Source organism: Ornithodoros turicata, chromosome 7 (genome assembly GCF_037126465.1).
Source record: "Ornithodoros turicata isolate Travis chromosome 7, ASM3712646v1, whole genome shotgun sequence".
In the NCBI taxonomy this organism is placed as follows: Eukaryota; Metazoa; Arthropoda; class Arachnida; order Ixodida; family Argasidae; genus Ornithodoros; species Ornithodoros turicata.
This window is the reverse complement of record NC_088207.1, coordinates 43,491,134-43,508,636: the sequence shown is the minus strand read 5'-3', so window position 1 is coordinate 43,508,636 and position 17,503 is coordinate 43,491,134. Positions and strand designations below refer to the sequence as shown.

General features: G+C 45.2%; 2 protein-coding genes across 8 annotated transcripts in view; one reads left to right on the top strand and one right to left on the bottom strand.

Moving 5' to 3' along the window:
• Positions 1-17,503, top strand: part of LOC135401169 (S1 RNA-binding domain-containing protein 1-like) — a 209,641-nt gene that overhangs the window by 17,546 nt on the left and 174,592 nt on the right. The window lies entirely within an intron of this gene.
• LOC135399912 (transcription cofactor vestigial-like protein 2) overlaps positions 249-17,503 on the bottom strand; it is a 45,316-nt gene continuing 28,061 nt past the window's right edge. Inside the window, exons 3-6 of one of the 2 annotated variants that reach the window (XM_064631644.1) lie at positions 13,464-13,695; positions 11,733-11,998; positions 10,622-10,703; positions 249-1,706 (exon numbers count right to left, since the gene is read on the bottom strand). In XM_064631644.1, coding sequence (XP_064487714.1) covers positions 10,639-10,703; positions 11,733-11,998; positions 13,464-13,695 — 563 coding nt within the window. In that variant the 3' untranslated portion in view covers positions 249-1,706; positions 10,622-10,638. The remainder of the gene's footprint in view (positions 1,707-10,621; positions 10,704-11,732; positions 11,999-13,463; positions 13,696-17,503) is intronic. The other variant, XM_064631645.1, reaches the window with a different exon arrangement.

The window sequence follows — 17,503 nt, the reverse complement described above, 5'->3', positions numbered from 1 at the left end:
CCCGCAAAACAGCGTGTGAAACAACCTTACGGTGAACGCCATTGAGTGGTGAGAAGGAAGTTAATTACGAAAACACAAAAATTATTAATAACAATAATATAACGAGTAATCTGCTATTCAAATACAAGGAACATCTCTCTGGTGACCCCGGACGGTCGTCGTATAGTGATCTACGAACTTGAGACAAACGGTTTCTATACGTTTCGCAGACGTGTATTTCTGTTAACATAAAGAGAGAAAGCCGAAAATCATCTGCGAAAGTCGAAACAAATATTTATTTTATTCTATGTACAGCACTCCGAAGAAATGTTGGAAAATCATATGGCCGCCTGGGCGACACACGTAGTCTTTCTCCAAATAATAAATACATAGCAGGGCCCCCGACGAAGGATGGGGGGAACAGGCGCTAGAGATAGAGAACCACAGACGGCAACTTCTGCTGGTTATTATGTGCGTCCCCTTAAAAACAAGGACGTTCTATGCGGCACGTGAATTCACTCCTTTTGGGGAGCATGACAGCTTGTAGCGTATATTACACTTCGCAATGACCATCTCGTTCTTACGAATTGAAGTTGCTACGTCAATGCAAATTTGGCACAGGAGAACAGATAACAGTGGGAGCATGGTTTCTAAGCGTATTTATATGCGTTCTTAAAGCAGAACTTCACCGCAAAGCTGGCCGTGATTCTAAAAAAAGAAAGAAAGAGACGCTCCTAGTCAACCAACATTTCGAATGACATCGTTCTCTCCCTTGATTTCTTGTTTTCTTTTTTCTTCTTCTTCTTTTTTTTTTGCGGCACTTACGTAGTCTGGTTAGTTTTCACGAACAAGGAGTCGTAAAAGTAGCATTCTTTGGAGCGGTTGGCCTCCAACGTATTATGTGATGAAGTCCTGTTTTAAGAGTTTAGTGGAAACTTATAGTGTTATATTAGTTCCAGTATCAAATAGTCATAAAACAGAATAGTACAAAAGACAAGAATGAAATACAGCCAGAGGACCACAGAAATGCAAATCATTCCGAGAAAAGGCCATACAGACTCCCAGCAGCTACATGGCGGCAGTTGAAACACAGTATCGCTATACAGAGTTCCGATAATCCTTCAAGCAACCAACGTTTTTGAGAAGAGCTAACGAAATATGACACATGGGATCTAAACCGACAATAAGCTGGCATTATATTGTTCGCAACTCTGATATTCATCTCATCAATAATAATAATAATAATAATAAAGACAGAAAATAATGACTAGCTATTTCGTATCGTATATCGACAGCTGTAGCAAAGTGAATGGTATTATCAATCAATCCATTTCCACTGCGCTGTCGATAGGGACAAAGCATACACGTCTAGGTTGTTTTTTTACTCCTTTACGATCGGACACTTCCCAAGAGGAGTAAATCCACACGTCATACATATGAGAACCGGAGGAAGGATGAACAGAGAAGCACTTGCCTAGCACTTGAACACCCTCTAGAAGGAGAATAACATTACAGGCCATAAATTAAAAAGGGGTCGATGATTATGTTCTCGTTGCAGTCCTATGCGCGAGATATGGTGGACTATTCACAATGTGGGAGTCTCGCGGAACAGCACTCTGTCGTACATAGTCTCAGTAATGATGATGTTGACGAGGAAGAAGAAGAGGTGACGATGTTTCAGAACCAGTAGAGGTCCTTGCCGGCGTCCTGAACTTGACCTTCCAGCCCTGAAACGAAATTGCGTAGGAATCACAAACGAGAATGACGTTTCAGTTTCGAAGAGCGTTTTAAAGCACGACCTATTCGTTACGCCTTTTAAAACCATTTGTTTCATTGTTTCGTATGTCTCCTGTTCTCCTTTTTGAATCTTGGTTGATGAAATAGAAGTATCAGGTAGCCTCATCTATATTCCATATTATTAGTAGCAGATATGCGTTTTATTGTGGAGCAGGAGCAGTTCGCTCATAACTTTTCAACGGAGTTTTAACCATGTGAACTTCTTCACTGGACCTGCGTACACACTTAAAAATGAACTTCACCGCATAGCACGCTCCTAGCCTACGTTTGCTGAAAATGGGGGCGTACGCCATTTTTGTGGCATTATGCAGTTCACAATTGCCACAAAAATGGCATACAAACCCCGTTTTTAAAAAATCAAATCAAGGGAGGGAGTGTTGTCATCGGCATTATGGTTGGCTAGGAGCGTGCTATGCGGTGAATCTCTGTTTTGAGATTGTATGACGCGCACCCACAGGTGGTTCCCGTAAACGTCCTTACTGCATGAGCTCGAATAGAAAATGGCAAAGCATTAACAATGCACAGTTTCCCCATAGTTAGAGAGGTAAGTTCAGGCCATAACCAGACATGCTTGTTCGAAGGAACACACACACTAGACCAAACACTGCCGCGCATCAGATTCATCTAATAGTCTGAAAACAGAACTTCGCCGCATAGCACGCTCTTACACTCTCAAAACAGAACTTCACCACATAGCTCGGTGAAGGCCCACCACTGCACAGAATGATACCTTCATCTCTCCCGATTTGTGGAAAGCGCGGGGCGTACGCCTTTTTTGGAACTGCATAAGTGTTCCAAAAAGGCGTACGTCTCCCGTTTTTAACCAATCAGGGGGCAGAACGATGTCATTCGAGGTGGTGATTGGCTAAGAGCGTGCAATGTGGTGAAGTTCTGTTTTTAGAGAAACCTTATTCTCTTTCTGCAGAAGGCGGGTCTTGCTCAACGACCCATCAACACTTTGCTCTCCCCGACAAACTCATGCACCCTCTGCGCATCTCCGCCCTTCATCCTCTATCCTGCATCCGTCTTTTTTTTTTTTTTTTTTTGGCTATAGTCGTGACGACGCCCACTCCTGCGTGGTCAACAACGGCGACCCGATCCTGCCATAACCCCCCCCCCCCCCCCCTCGGTTTTTAGAGTGTGGGGAACCACCATCTCGAATGACATCGTTTTGCCCCCTGATTGTTAAAACCAGGAGGAGTACGCCTTTTTGCGACATTTATACAGTTATGCTAACTGTCATAAAAAGGCGTACGCCCCCCGCTTTGAACAAATCAGCAGTGATAACTGTATCTCCGTGCTATGCGGTGAAGTTCTGGTTTTTTGAAAGTGAACAGTGAAAGTATACTGCAAGCAGTTCCCATCATCATCATCATCATGACCACAACCACCACCACCACTTGTTTTTAGAGCGTTCTTAAAGCAGAACTTCCACACATAACGTGGTGAAGACAAACAACTGTACAAAATGATACGTTAATACCATTCCTGACATGTGGAAAGCACGGGGTGTACATCTTTTTTGGACAATTAACAAAACGGGAAGACGGAACGAATAATAGCGTGTTATGCGTTGAAGTCCTGTTTTAAGAATGTACATGGGAATTGTCACAGTGAGGCGTAGTCCCCGCTCTCTCTAATCAAATCGGAGGCGATAACTGTACCATTCGGTGCAGAGCATATTATACGCGGTGAAGCTCTGTTTTCAGAGTGCGCTCGTTGTTATCTCCGGGCATCACATAATGACCATATCAGTCATGCGCGAGAAACGCGCCGCTTGCATCCCACCATCCAATAGGCGGAAGGCTCAGCACCCTACATTCATCATCTCGTTTCCAGAGGCACGAGCACTGGACGTCGATCGGGGAAATCGATAACACGGGGCGTGAACTCCGTTTCCAATATGTCCCAGAAGTACCCGATAATGCGTCACGAGTACCGAAGCTCGGTCAATGGCTGACCAACATTTGCAGATATAGCATTGTTCGGAATGCCGAAGCAACGCCACCCTGGTGGCGGGGAGCGTAACAATTACGCGTCTCCATATACGTATCGGGCCATGCTCGAGACGACGCGCGGAGCTCCCTTTTGTACTGGCTCTACTATATATTGCTCCTGTTGGGCTGTACTGTCTCTTCCAATATCGTTGTCTGTCAGAAAAGAGAAAGGGAAGCGATCTGGTTGCTGTGGATGGGGCGCGGTGGAGAAGGGCTTTCGATGGCTCCAATGGCAAAATTTGAAACGAGTACGCTTTGATCGGCGAGTTTCGCTCAGGGAGCACTTTAGGCCTTATTCGCCGGGTTGGTGTAGCAGGAGTATCAACGGGGGATGGATGTTTAATTAAAGGGGGAAGTATAGGTGATGCAACAGGGGTGATTACGCATGTAGGGGATCACGTTTGCATTCTGCGTCTTGCGTAAAGAAGTGATCTTGGAGGTAGCAGTAAAATGCCCTCCTGCATTGTTTCTTCATCCGATCGGTAACAGCCTGTTTGTATATTTCGATGTAAGCATGTGAGAAAGGTATCATTTTCCTTTTTTGTTTGAGGAAGCGCAATAATAGGACGGGTAAGACAGTGAAGTGGACACGACAGACTCGGCGTCTCAACACGGGACAGATAGCTGCATAGCTGATAGCGACAACACCAATAGTGAGGATAGACCTGACGTTTTCATATGGTTACGCAGCGGTACCGAACAGAACCACACCATGCTTTCGGCACCGTATTTACAACCTGAAAAAGTACGTAGGGGGTCCGAACTCCATGCAGTCGGAACGCTTCGCGCGTTCTCTTATCCTACTATTTGGGCGATCGACGCGACACCTACAGCTTGGTCTCGAGGCCATTTTTCTGAGTGTTTTTAGTTCTCAGGTTGTAGAATATTCTCACGCATCCGTTCTTCCGTGTTTTTCGCTTCGTGATGTTTCTAAACTCATCGCTTTTCTTTTCTTTTTCCTCGAGTGCGGGGAAGGTTTCACCAAGTTGTTTGGTGACGTGATGAATTGCTATCAATTTTTTCGTCTTATTAACCAATCAATCACGTGCGTGATCGCATTTGTTTAGGGACTCAGAATTAAAAATTATGGAATTGTAAAGAAAAAAAGAAGAAAAAAAATGATGCCGTCTTCTTTGTATCACTTACGCTAACGAAGATAATGAAGTAAAAATTTCAAGAAGAAAAATGAAAATGGGATATTGCTTCGAATTTTCACCATAGCCTGCATCGTTTCAATAGTGACAGTTCAGTCACGTTCGCGTGGAAGGGATGTTTCCCCACATGGCTATAACTGTTGCAGCGAAGTAGCCTTTACAGGAGAGCTACCCACTCCCGTTTTGCAGTTATGTTAGGGTTGGTATAGTATCGCACAAAAGCGAAAAAAAGGCGGTGGTAAATGTTTGAAGTCTCTAAAATATCAGCTGCTACACATTGGGGAGGTCGTAAATGGTAAACACCACGATATAGACTCATAAAATATGCAAGTATAATAGAGTTTGTCGTATTGCGTTTACCCTGTAGGGTTTGCAGCGGACAGCAAACAAAAATGATGCGCAAGAAGCTTTTACAGGTAACATCGCGAGGATATAACATTTAACGAGTCGGTCTATGTCCACAATATATGAGACGCATATCGGCTGATAACAATTGATCTGTGCCAATGCATAAGGAGTACCGTAGTGTTTCTGTGTGTGTTTCAGAACAATTTGAAGCCTCCACATCCACTGATATACTTCGTAGCGCCGTGTAATTCGACTGTCGTGCATCACATCACGCGTATTAATTATGAAACCAAAACCGAAGCTATCGTCGGTCTACAATGCACGTTGGTTTATGCGCACTGAGCACAGGAAACACGTAGTGCATTTCAAGCTGTACATAAGCGAACGCGGCCTTTCGTGAACAAATGGAAATGCATTATACCTTTGTCTACCTATACCTATTACACCTTTGGTACTACACATATATCATTCTCTTACAACTGTAACTTGGGTTGTACAATTTTTTTTTACACGAGGGCAACGAAACAAATATCCTAAATCGAACACTATGCCATGACAGTCAACCCGCTAAATAGTGTTTACTGGCGTTCGAGGTTACATTGAAGCCGCCTCTGCGTTGAACAGATATCGATGTGGATAGTAAAAAATTAAAACGACGGGCATCCGTTACCACTCCAAACGGGAGGGATTGAACTCGCGACGCAAGCGCCACCATCACGTGTGGAAGGGGCAATCAGAGAAGAGGCACGGCTTCCCCCGACATTAATTACTTCCGGCCGTCGTCCCTTCCGCACCACCTCTTCTTGGTCCGCCGAGTTTCGCACCTTGCTGGAAACGCTCGATGGTGGATGAAAGCTGGTGGTGCCTTCGAAGGCTATCTCATTGGATGGGGCGGGTTGAGAACAGCCGTGACGATAATATATGTGGGTGTGGGTTCTCGAAAGCAGTTAATTGCGGCAAAGTTAGAATCAACACCGAGCTCGGTGCATAGTGAAGCAAGCCGGCTCGCCCAGGCTCACCACTCCTAAAGCGAAGCCAAGCCAGAGTCAAGCTCGAAGGTGTGATATATTGTGAATGTCGTGAATGGTCGCTCAGGCTTGCCTATCATGGAATGTCGACCCTTTTATGAAAATTCTGCGGCAAGATCGCGTCACTCGTCCCACAAAGCATGGTTGCATTTGCAAATATTTTTGTGGTACAAATTGTGCCTCTTATAACTGACTGTATACAGACTCCGACGTCTAGACGTACACACGCCACGATATTATAGTGAGTTTCAGTGCCTTACGCTATCGCCTTTGCGCACGTAAGGGGCAGCGTCGCGGTTCTACGTAATGCGCGAAGCTCTCTTTATGTTTCGCGCGTGCGCAGAACCACCAACACTATTCATTACGTACGCAAAGGCGATAGCGTATACGATGCACTATATTATTCTCGAAGTACGCACTATAGCGGGAAAATATGGGAAGTCATTGGTGAGTTTTAATATATCGTATGCCATCGCCTTTATGCACGTAAGGGATAACGCAGGTGGTTCTGCGCACGCGCAAACCTTAGAGAACTTGGCGCATTGCGCAGAACCACCACGGTATACTACGCAAAGGCGGTGGCGAACGATATACCGGGTGGGTGCTCGAAAAGGTCAGTCACGTTTTCGTGCACGACGTGATACTTCCTTGGCCAATACCTCGTTGACGCACAGACTTCCCCTGCTTCAGAGCAAATAATTTATGCAAGATAAACCGACGAAAAAATTGTGGTTACCAAGCGCTGTGTAACAAAATAAATACGACCACGCAAACTTTTGTCTCAATCCATCGGTATAGCGCATAGGAAATGCACGAATACGAAAGTTTGCGTGGTCGTATTTTTTTTTTTTTTACGCGGCGCATGGCAGCAACAATTTTTTCGTATGTTTCTCTTGCACAAATTACTTACTGTGTGGTAGCGGTAGCCTGTCTCTCAAGGAGATATACGTCACGCACGAGAATATGACTGACCTTTTATAGCACCCACCTTGTATATTAAAAATCACTCTCGTGCTGTGATTGAGTGTCCTCCCAAGAGAATTTGTGTAAACAACAAGAATTAGCCGAGGCAGGCTCTAAACGTGGACGACAGAAACACTGAGTAATTTGAATTTCATGACCTCCCAATGTTATTACGTACCAAAGTGCTAAGTTGGGGTAGTTGGTGTGACATTACTAGTTTAGGCTGCCAAGGGGGACGCCGGACAAAGTAGGAGACAAGAAAGTAGGACACAAAGTAGGAGACACGACAACAGAAACTGCTTGTTTCTGTTGTCGTGTCTTCTATTTTGTCCGACGTTTCCCCTTGGCAGCCTAAACTAGCAATGTTATTATTTTGCCTTTTTTTTTTTAGCCCTTGGGGTGTAAATAAATTAATGATGCATAACGCGTTTCTCTGCAATGCGCACAACTCTTTCAGTAAAAGGTATATCGCATAATCGTTATTATATACAAGGGTTGTTCAAGGTTGACCGAGACCTTTGCTCGATAAAAATCAGTGAGTAAATATAATTGGATAAAACTTTCGGAATACGAAGTGCAATCCTTCTCAAGTCAGCGGCACGGCATCGGTTTGAACTTCCTGTATTAAGTGTACTGGGGTAGCCAGTTTGACTTCGTCGAAACTAACATCCCCATTTTTTTCTTTATTCACATCACATCACATCACATCACATCAGCGGCACGTGCGGCGGCGTCAGGCGGCTGATATGTATGTAGCTGTGGCACAGCGATGCATAATCAAGTTTCTTGTGAAATAAAAACGTCAAACCAACTGAGATTTCGCTAAGATTACAGACACGGTATGGGGAACAAACGATGTCAAGGAGAAGAGTGTACGAATGGTGCAGACAGTTAGTCATTCTCGAGAACCGACGAGTAAAGGCGAGTTCCCACATATAGCGCTTCGCTCTATAGAGCTAGAAAATAGAGCTCGAAACCTAGCGCTGTTTTTCCGTTTGCCGTTTTCACATACAACCGAGCACGCTATCCTGCTGGGGTCACGGGAAATCTCTTTGCGACGCGATGCACCGGTGCTAGCGTGATTGCTTACTGTCGGCGTCGGATATCCGCAGCATCAAGGGGGATGACACTTTCGATGCTGTGATCGCGATACCAGACTTAGTAACCAAGCACCCATGCATTGGCAGCTGAAACTCGTGGCCATTTTCACGTCGTCGTCGTCGCCTTCCCGCCTTGCTGCTTCGAGTGATCGGAAGCAAAACAAACCCCAGTTTCCGCGACGTCACGACTGAAAGCAGCTCACGATTGGTTAACGCAGACTCACCGCTCAAAGTAGCGCTAGAAAAGGTGACCGGGGCTCTACTTCGACAAGAGTGGTTTTATAGCGGTTCGCAGCAACGCGAGGAGGAAAATATAGCGCAATTTTCTAGCGCTATGTAGCAAAGCGCTATATGTGGGAACTGGCCTTAATAGTTTGGGACATTGCAGCTAGCGTAATATTAGTGTCGGCTAACCTTTCCTTTCTTTTTTTCCTAATAAACATATCCCCAACCCCTCGGCAGCGTGTAGACAATCATTCACGAGCAATGTTCCGAAAAGTCTGTGCAAGATAGGATCCCCGACGACTCACTTGCAAAGATCGGAACCGAAAACCGAAAAAAAAAAAAAAAACGTTATTTTCTGACGAACCCGAACCGAACCGAACCCGAACAATTTTTTTGCTTGTCCCGAACCGGAACTGAACCGAAAAAAAAAATCATACGGTTACCGGTCCGGGAATCTGTTCAGAGGTGAAATAATTGTACTACTGACCGACCTTTTTTTGTTTGTTTATTTATTGCTTGTACGACGCAGCATGCGAGTAAAAGTTTGTGACTGTAGCGCCAGTTTTTACCGCAGCAAAATAGGGCGCTGACCGGGTTCTGCCAAAATGATTCCAGCACTTCGCTTTTCGTTTTCAGAAGACGACCACGAGAGTACAATACAGTAAAATATCAGGTAAATAACTGTATTTATTACTTGTCTTGTGGCTTCGCCTGCTTTCCTGAGAGTTTTTTGACCTGAAATGGTTATCTCACACCTTTCTCTTACAACCGTGTACAGTGAGCGTAAGGTCGCTTTTGTGTAGCAGTATTACTGCCCATGAACCGGTTAAACCAGGACCGAAAAAAGTAACGGTTCGAATCCCTGTAAATGTTCCGACCGCTGACCGATTTTTTGTGTATGTGTGTGTGCGGGGGGGGGGGGGTTCTCCCTGAGCCGAACCCGAACCGAACCGATATACCTGAATCAGTTCAAACTGATAATTGAGCTAAACCTGAACCGAACCAATATGCATAAACCCGAACCCGAACCGGACCGAAAAAAAAATACATGTTCCGATCCCTGCTCACTTGTGACAAGACGGGAGCGCGCGTGGCAGTCTCTGAGCAGCTGCTGGACCGGTTTCAATCTGGTGGGGGGGATTTTTGCACTCGATAATCGCATGTGATGAAACCTGAATGCATCATTTCACCTCGGAAACAAAAAAAAAAAAAAAAGCAACATGCAATGGCGACATAATTCTTCCCTGTCGCCAAAGAAATGCACGTTGCAGCCGCCTAGTGGGAAGTCAATGGGAACTTCTGGCACACGCGGGTTGACAACCATGTGGACCTCTTGGAGCAAGGGATCACGATTAATGCCCTGTACTACTCAACGTTGATAAAGGGTGACGGGCGAAACGCAATTTGCAGGAAAGGGCCTGTGATGTTGTCCTGAAGGGTCGTTCTCCTTAATTCATGACAATGCCCGGTGTCACACGGCAAATTCGACGGTAGCAACGCTGGCCGTTTAAAGAGTACCTTGGAGTAAAGACGTTCCACACAAATGAAGCCCTCCAGAAAGATGTCCTGCAGCGGCTTCGACAGCAGTCGACATCTTTCAACGCCAAAGGCATCAAAGAGTTGCCACAGCGATGGCAGGTGTGTCTAGATGCGGACGTTGAATACTTTAAAAAAAAGAAAAACTGACGTAGTTTGTTTTTCCTGAATTTTCCTTTGAATTTAAAGCAATAGTAGTCTCGGTCAACCTTGAACGACCCTTGTATGCCACTGCTTCGCGTTAGAGCGCTAACCACTGACGATGGGGATGAAAGGTCCTGTTACTGCCTGGACTGGTGATTGAAGCTTTAGTGGTAGAAACAGTAACCCTACGTTACAAACCTTCATCTTGTAAGTCTGCTTAGTTCACAACACCGCGATTCACAAGAAGCACATAGTTAGTGTTAAGTTTTAGCCGTGTCAATCCAGTATTATTCACCACCACCACCACCATGTTATTGTTAAGGGGGAGAAGATGTAGAATGATAACGTACTCTTGGTCGAACCTGGGTCACCGGTAAGCATGCATCGCTTGGAACTTGTACAACTCCAGCATGTAGCCTCCGGTGGTGGGATCTGGACCGCATAATTCACGCATATGTGGATATAGAAACCAAACACAAAAAACAATGCTACAACGCCTGGTTTCAGCTAATGGAAATATTCCCTTTAAATAAAGCATTCCTGTCATATTGCCAGTGTTGTCACTATGCTCTTTTAATAACGAAAGTAAACGCTGTGAAAACAAATAAGACATACACAGAACTTCAGATATGATGTTCGTCTTTCCCTAAAGGGCAATTGTGTAATAAGTATTTTGTAAACCTTGCAGCAAAAAAAATCGTAATAAGCAATCGCAGTAATGGACAATGATAAATATTGCTCCACGCGAAAAGCAATGTTGTCGAAGTTTTACGTGAAGTATGCGAAAACTATGCTGGATGGGTTGAACCACGTGTTCAACAGCACAAAGGATATACGCTGTCGTTTAGATTAATTTTTTTACATGCTTCACATATTGTTAATGCTACATTTTTAATGTTCCTTTCCTGTATGGATCTGCGTTCACTTCAAAATGTTCGTAAAAGAACATGCCCGTATTTGAACGGATGTTACTTAAATTTCGAAACTAACAAATGAAGAAGAGGCTATGTTTTCTAAATATTATGTACTTTTATGGAAAGATATTTGAGTTCAAGCTGTTGTCAACTGGCGTACTCCTTTACGTTGTTTCCAATGACTCAAAACTTTTCAGTACGACTGCTGCATTGACAACACTGCTGGCCACTCGTGCTCTAAAATTCGAATTCTTCGCTCGTTTGCCAGAAACCATAACATACTGTCGAGATACCCTCTTGGTTCAATGACTTTGTAATCTTCTATCCACATAGGGCAGTGGACCGTGGTCCACATGGACAATAAACACCGGGCTATTCAGTCACTGCTGTAGTATTAGTGTTCGATTACGTCACATGATTAGGAACCTTTTGAAAAACCAAAGCTCGTTCTGTAGGAAATACAGTGAAAACATTTAGGTCGCACTGCCTTGCTAGCATCTGGATCACTGCGTATTTCAGAAATATCGCTAGTCTTGTAAACGCATACCTGTCATAGCTGTCCCCATCGTGCCGTATGCTGGAGTCCCGTAGTTACCATCTAGATGCCCAATGTTTCCCGTGATTTGGTCGTGGTGATACCTGGCTCCCGTCCAAGAGTCAGAAGCCTTCTCCATCGCTGCACAAGTGGCGCTCACTGGATTCAGCCGCGAAGAACGCACCGATGGTTGAAGGAGCAGAGAGCCATACTGGTGCGGGTTGAACCGGTTCGGCCCTCCCGCAGCTGAATAGGCCAGCTCGTGCATAGCTGACGACCTGCAAGTTTGCCTGGCGTTTGAACCACAAAGCAGGGGAACATTGCGCCATGCCTCATTCTTAAAACAGAGCTTCGCCGCATAACATTTTCTTAGCTGACCGTCATCCCGAACTGCATCGTTGTCTCCCCAGGTTTGTTGAAAACTGGAGGCGTACACCCTTTTTGTGACGCCTATGCAGGTATGTTAATTGTCACAAAAGGGCAGTACGCCCCGCGCTTTCTACAAATCAAGACTGATAAAGGTATCATTCTGCATAATATAGTTGGCCTTCAGCCTGTTATGTGGCGAAGTTCTGTTTTTAGACTGTATGGCCATGGGAACAAAGACAAATGCTCTCGAGCATACCTGGGTAGTAATGTCATTACTGTAATGAATTACTTTTCCTGGTAATTTGTAATGTAATGCATTACTTTTTACATTATGTAATTTGTAACGTAATTTAATTATGTTTGGGCAGTAATTGTAATGACATTACTCATTACTTTTTACAAAAGAATCAAGTGTGTGTTCTGTGTTTGCACCTGGTAGAGAGTTGGGGACGGGCGAGTTAAATGAATTCCAACGCCCACTATGAACGGTGACTCACTCAATCGGCACGGGGAACGTCAGTTCCCTTCGACGAGCTAACCTTCCTGTTGTCGTGATACTTTGTGTCACCTTCGTCTCTACATTGTGGAACGATACGTCATACGTGGCACACTAGCCTGATATGTAGAAGAGACAAATAGAAGTGTTACATTGTCAGCACACATTTCCCCGAATTTCGGGGAAGGCAAGTTTCATCAACTTTTGTGTTTTTGTCCCGTGTGCCTTCTACAAAACTCGGGAACAAACACTTGGCCAATAATGGCAAAGTAATGACTTTGTAATATCATTACTTTTTCGGAGTAATTGTAATGTAATTTCATTACATTTCAGTTGCAGTAATGAGTAATGTAATTTAATTAAATTCTAACTGGAGTAATGAGTAATGTAATTTACATTTTACTAGTAATTTACCCAGGTATGCTCTCGAGTACCAGAAGCGACCTGGATATGCGTGACTTGCAACGTCTCTAATGACTTGCACTCTAAAAACAGAACTTCACCGTATAGCACGCTGTGCCAACCATTGCCACGAATATAGGGTTACCTCTTCCGATTCGAAGAGAGAGGGGGGCGTACGCCTTTTTGTGTCAATTTGGATATATGATAATTGCCACAAAAAGGCGTACACCCCCTCTCTCTTCGAATCAGAAGCGATACCACAATCATTCGTGGCAATGGTTGGCGCACAGCGTGCTATGCGGTGAAATTCTCTTTTAGAGTGTGCTCCAAGACTCATGGACCCATAACTCATTAATCCATGTGTAAAACGGAGCCTTTGAACGATAAATCCATTAAAGTGGATGGATGGCCTCCCCTGTGCCTCAAGGAACCATCAGTGCATTCTAGTACCATGTATTGGGATAAATGTACTCTACCTGTACGGAGCGCCTTGAGGTGCAGTGAGCGCGTAGTGCCAGGGGTCGTTCTGCAAGCTGGCGTGCAGGGCAGCTCCCGCTGCCCCATGGTGGTAAGGATCACTCGGATACAGGTCCGCTGGATGAGGCGTTGCCATGCTGCCCATGGCGGCTACACTAGATGCACTCGATGCGGGTTGATTGCAGTTCCAGAAGGATGCCGGGAAGTTTCTTTGAGACATGGGTGGGGTGTCTGCAAAACAATAATGAGAGATGCGGTTCAAATGCGACGTAGCGCTGATGACAGCAAGAGCAATTTGGTGTACTTAAGGGCTCCACAAGGTCGAGACTTCATGTGGGACATGGACACATCTATTCGATTGAGCGAGTACTAAAAAGGTTTATCAATCAATTTTTCCTTTGCGTTGCCTTGTATCTTGAAAGAGGTTTCAACACGTAACGAATTTTTGTTACGTCTGGAGAGACTGTCGTTACCACTTCCGTCTACTTTCACCGCATCGCGAGCAGACATTAGGGAGTTTTTAGAGACCACAGACACTTCCCGACTCCGATCCCCACCAGACAATCAGAGCGCATTAGGTTGAGTCGTGTAGGGATACGTTTTACGGCCGTTCGACGCACGTTACCTGAAACGGGTTTCTTTTGTCACTTCCCGACTCCTGTTTCGAGTGTAAAGGCGGCTGTCAACAACGAGAGGCCACACTCTACAAAAATGAATAAAATAATAAAAATGGGCTTCACCACATAGCACGCTCCTAGTCAACCATCATCCCGAATGAGAACGTTTTCGCCCCTGATTTGTTGAAAACGGGAGGCCGAGCCTATTTTGTACTCATTATGCACGTACATAATGACAAAATAGGCTCCGCCTCCCGTTTTCAACAAATCAGGGGCGAGAACGTTGTCATTCGGGATGATGGTTGACTAGGAGCGTGCTATGTTTGTGAAACTCATTTAGAGTGTCGGCACAGTCACTTTAGAAGTCGGCCCAGGACGCACATTCCCCCATGGCGTCAGTCGTGACGTTGCCCATCTCTGTGAGGCCGACAATGGCGAGCCCTTTTACCACCACCCATAGGCGCCGACTGCGGGGGGGGGGGGGGGCCTTGCCCCCCCGGAACATGAACTAGGGGGGGGGGGCGCCGCCTGCCCCGGGAAGTTCCGCTAAGAGACTGACACCAACCTTTGGGGCTCGGCGTGCCCGGGTCCAAAGAGCGAAGAGGCACTAACCCCAAAAATGCATCTTGCAATTTGTAAAATATGTATCCGCCCACCATACTCATTATCACAGTAGAAGGTGAGGCGAAGAAACACAGAGGATGACACAATGACCTGAATTTCGCCCAAAGCAATCAGATCAATGAAACGAAGGAGTCGAAAAGGCACCAGCAGCTGCCAGTCTTCGGAACGCATATCCGTTGGGAGCAGGCTCAACTCCCGCTGCTCCGTTTCATTGACCATATTCATTATATTGCGCGCATTTCGGGTCAAACACCGAGGATTCAATGCATTTTGTTCCTTTTGCACTCAGTTTTCAAAGGCGTAATGCCTTCAGTTGTGCACATGTTCACTGTTTACGTTCTCTGTTTTTTTTTTCTTCTTTTCTTCTTCCTCCCTCTTATTTCTATACTAGTTCTGCATACATCATAGGATCCCGCCAGAGTGTGTGATTCTTCAGCTTTAGTTTTGTGTTCTTCGTTTTTCTTTTCTTTTTCTTTCCTTCTTTTTGTTTTCTTTTGCTGTCTTTTTTTCTTTGCCTTTTTTGTCTTCCCCCTTTCACTTTTTTTTTTTGAATAACAAGCCGACATCCATCTGGCTTACCTTTCCTTTCTTTTTTTTTTTTTTTCTTAATGAACACATCCCCCCCCCCCGCCAGAGTACTTACTTCGCGGTGCGCCCTTGCCCCCCCCCCCCTCCCCCGGGAAAATAAAAACTCTCCGCCTCTGCCACCACCATAATTTTTAACGGTGCACAAGTTCCAGGAATGAACGGTAATATCCCGGAAGAGGTCCAGGGTGGGCAATACACTCTTAAAAATGAACTTCACCGCGAAGCACGTTCCTAACCAACCATCATCCCGAATGACAACGTTATCTACCTTGATTCGATGAAAACGGGTTTGGGGGGGGGGGGCGTACGCCATTTTTGTGACAATTATGAACTGCATAATGCCACAAAAATGGCGTACGCCCCTCGTTTTCAGCATATCTGAGGAAAGAACGATGTTACTCGGGACGGTGGTTGTCTAGGAGCATGCCATGTGGTGAAGTTCATTTGCAAGCGTCTAGGACGTCTTGCACCTTTAAAATGATGTACTGCGCAAAAATCCCTCTGAAAACGTTGTCAAATGGTCCACAGAATCTGCAGTTTCGAAATCGTCTCCTACACTCTCAAAACAGAACTTCACCGCATAACACGCGCAGGGCCAACCACTGCTGATTTGTGGAAAGCGCCGAGTGTACGTCGTTTTGTGACAGTCGACGTAAGTGCATAAGTGTCACAAAAAGGCGTACGCCTCCCCCTTTTCAATAGGTCAGGGAAGAGAATGACGTTACACTGAATGAGCTTTTTGCAGTGAAATTCTGTTTTTGGAGGGTGCTATCAGTACGGTTCTAAAACATAACTTCACCACAGAAGGCAAAGCTTCTAGTCGACCGTCATCCCGGATGACCATTATCTCCGCTGATTTGATGCAAAGGAGAGGTTATGGCTTTTTGTTACACTGTGTTGTCACAAAACGGCGTACGCTATAGGCGCTTTCCGTAAATCAGGAGTGATAACGCTATCGTTCTGCTCAATGGTCGGCCTTCAGGGTGTTGTTTGGTCAAGTTCTGATTTAAGAGTGTGCTAATACAGGTACTAATAATGGTACTGGTGCTTGGACTGGTACGGACTCCTATACCCCAACAACACCGTATATCTTATGGATATACGAATAATGCCCTAACGAGTTCGTCCGATGGATATCTGAGGGACATCCATTGGACGTACGGACTCGTTAGGACATTATTCGTACATCCACAGGATATCCGGTGTTGCTGGGGTAGCAACGTGATTCCCCTAAAACTGTAACGTATACGTTATCGTCACTGTACGAAAACCTGAATCGTAAAAAGAAACGTAGTATGCCTACGCTTAGTTAGAGCTCCGTTATGAAAGTGCAAACATCTTACGTAACGTCTCCTTTCGTCGAATGAATATCTGTTTCTGGTCCGCGTCGAACGTGAAAGGAACGAAACTCATTGTGCCGTCAGGGACGACAGAGTCCGACGACAAAGTGCCAACAGTTCACGTCTTTATTACTTTCAGTTATCTCAGCCTCGTGTCATTCTTTTTTTATTTTATTTCTGACCGGCGCCGTCCAAAGAAGTTTCTTATTCTCGAGTCCCTCACACAGGCGGGTTTTATTAAAGCTCCTCTTCAATACTTGCCCCGCAGCTTTGAAGAACTTAACGAGGACAGTAAAAAGGTCCCGGAAGAAAAGGAGAAGAAAGAATTAAAGGACAATGCTTTAAAACGAAAGGAGGAGAGATCCTCCCGTCGACCTGGCAGGGCTGGAATGTTGGGCCGCTTTCTCCGTGAGTAAGCAAGCGGCATTCCTGGGCTCCAGGCTATCAAATAGGCAAGGAAAGCAGGATAGAAGGAGTTTGATAATTAGGATACCTTCCTGGCTCCGTAATAAGGGAAGTAAGGAGGAGTCGATGAAGACGTCCTCATTGTCCTCGATACTTTCGGAATATGCTCTTTGCTGGTTCCGGGTTTTGTGTTGAGACTCCACTACATGTAGGGAACCATATTATGGCCATACTTTGACTTAGCACAATGAGATCTGCATGCTGGAACATTACAACGCGGTGCTTCTGTCGAGAATTAATTAACGTCGCAACCAACACACATATGTAATTATATAATTTGGCCAATAATTCAGGCGAAACAGAACGGCGGGGTATTCCCCCGAAACAACAACAACAAACAAACAGAAAAACATAGTGACGTCCTACACTCTCAGAACAGAACTTCACCGCACAGCACGTTGTGCG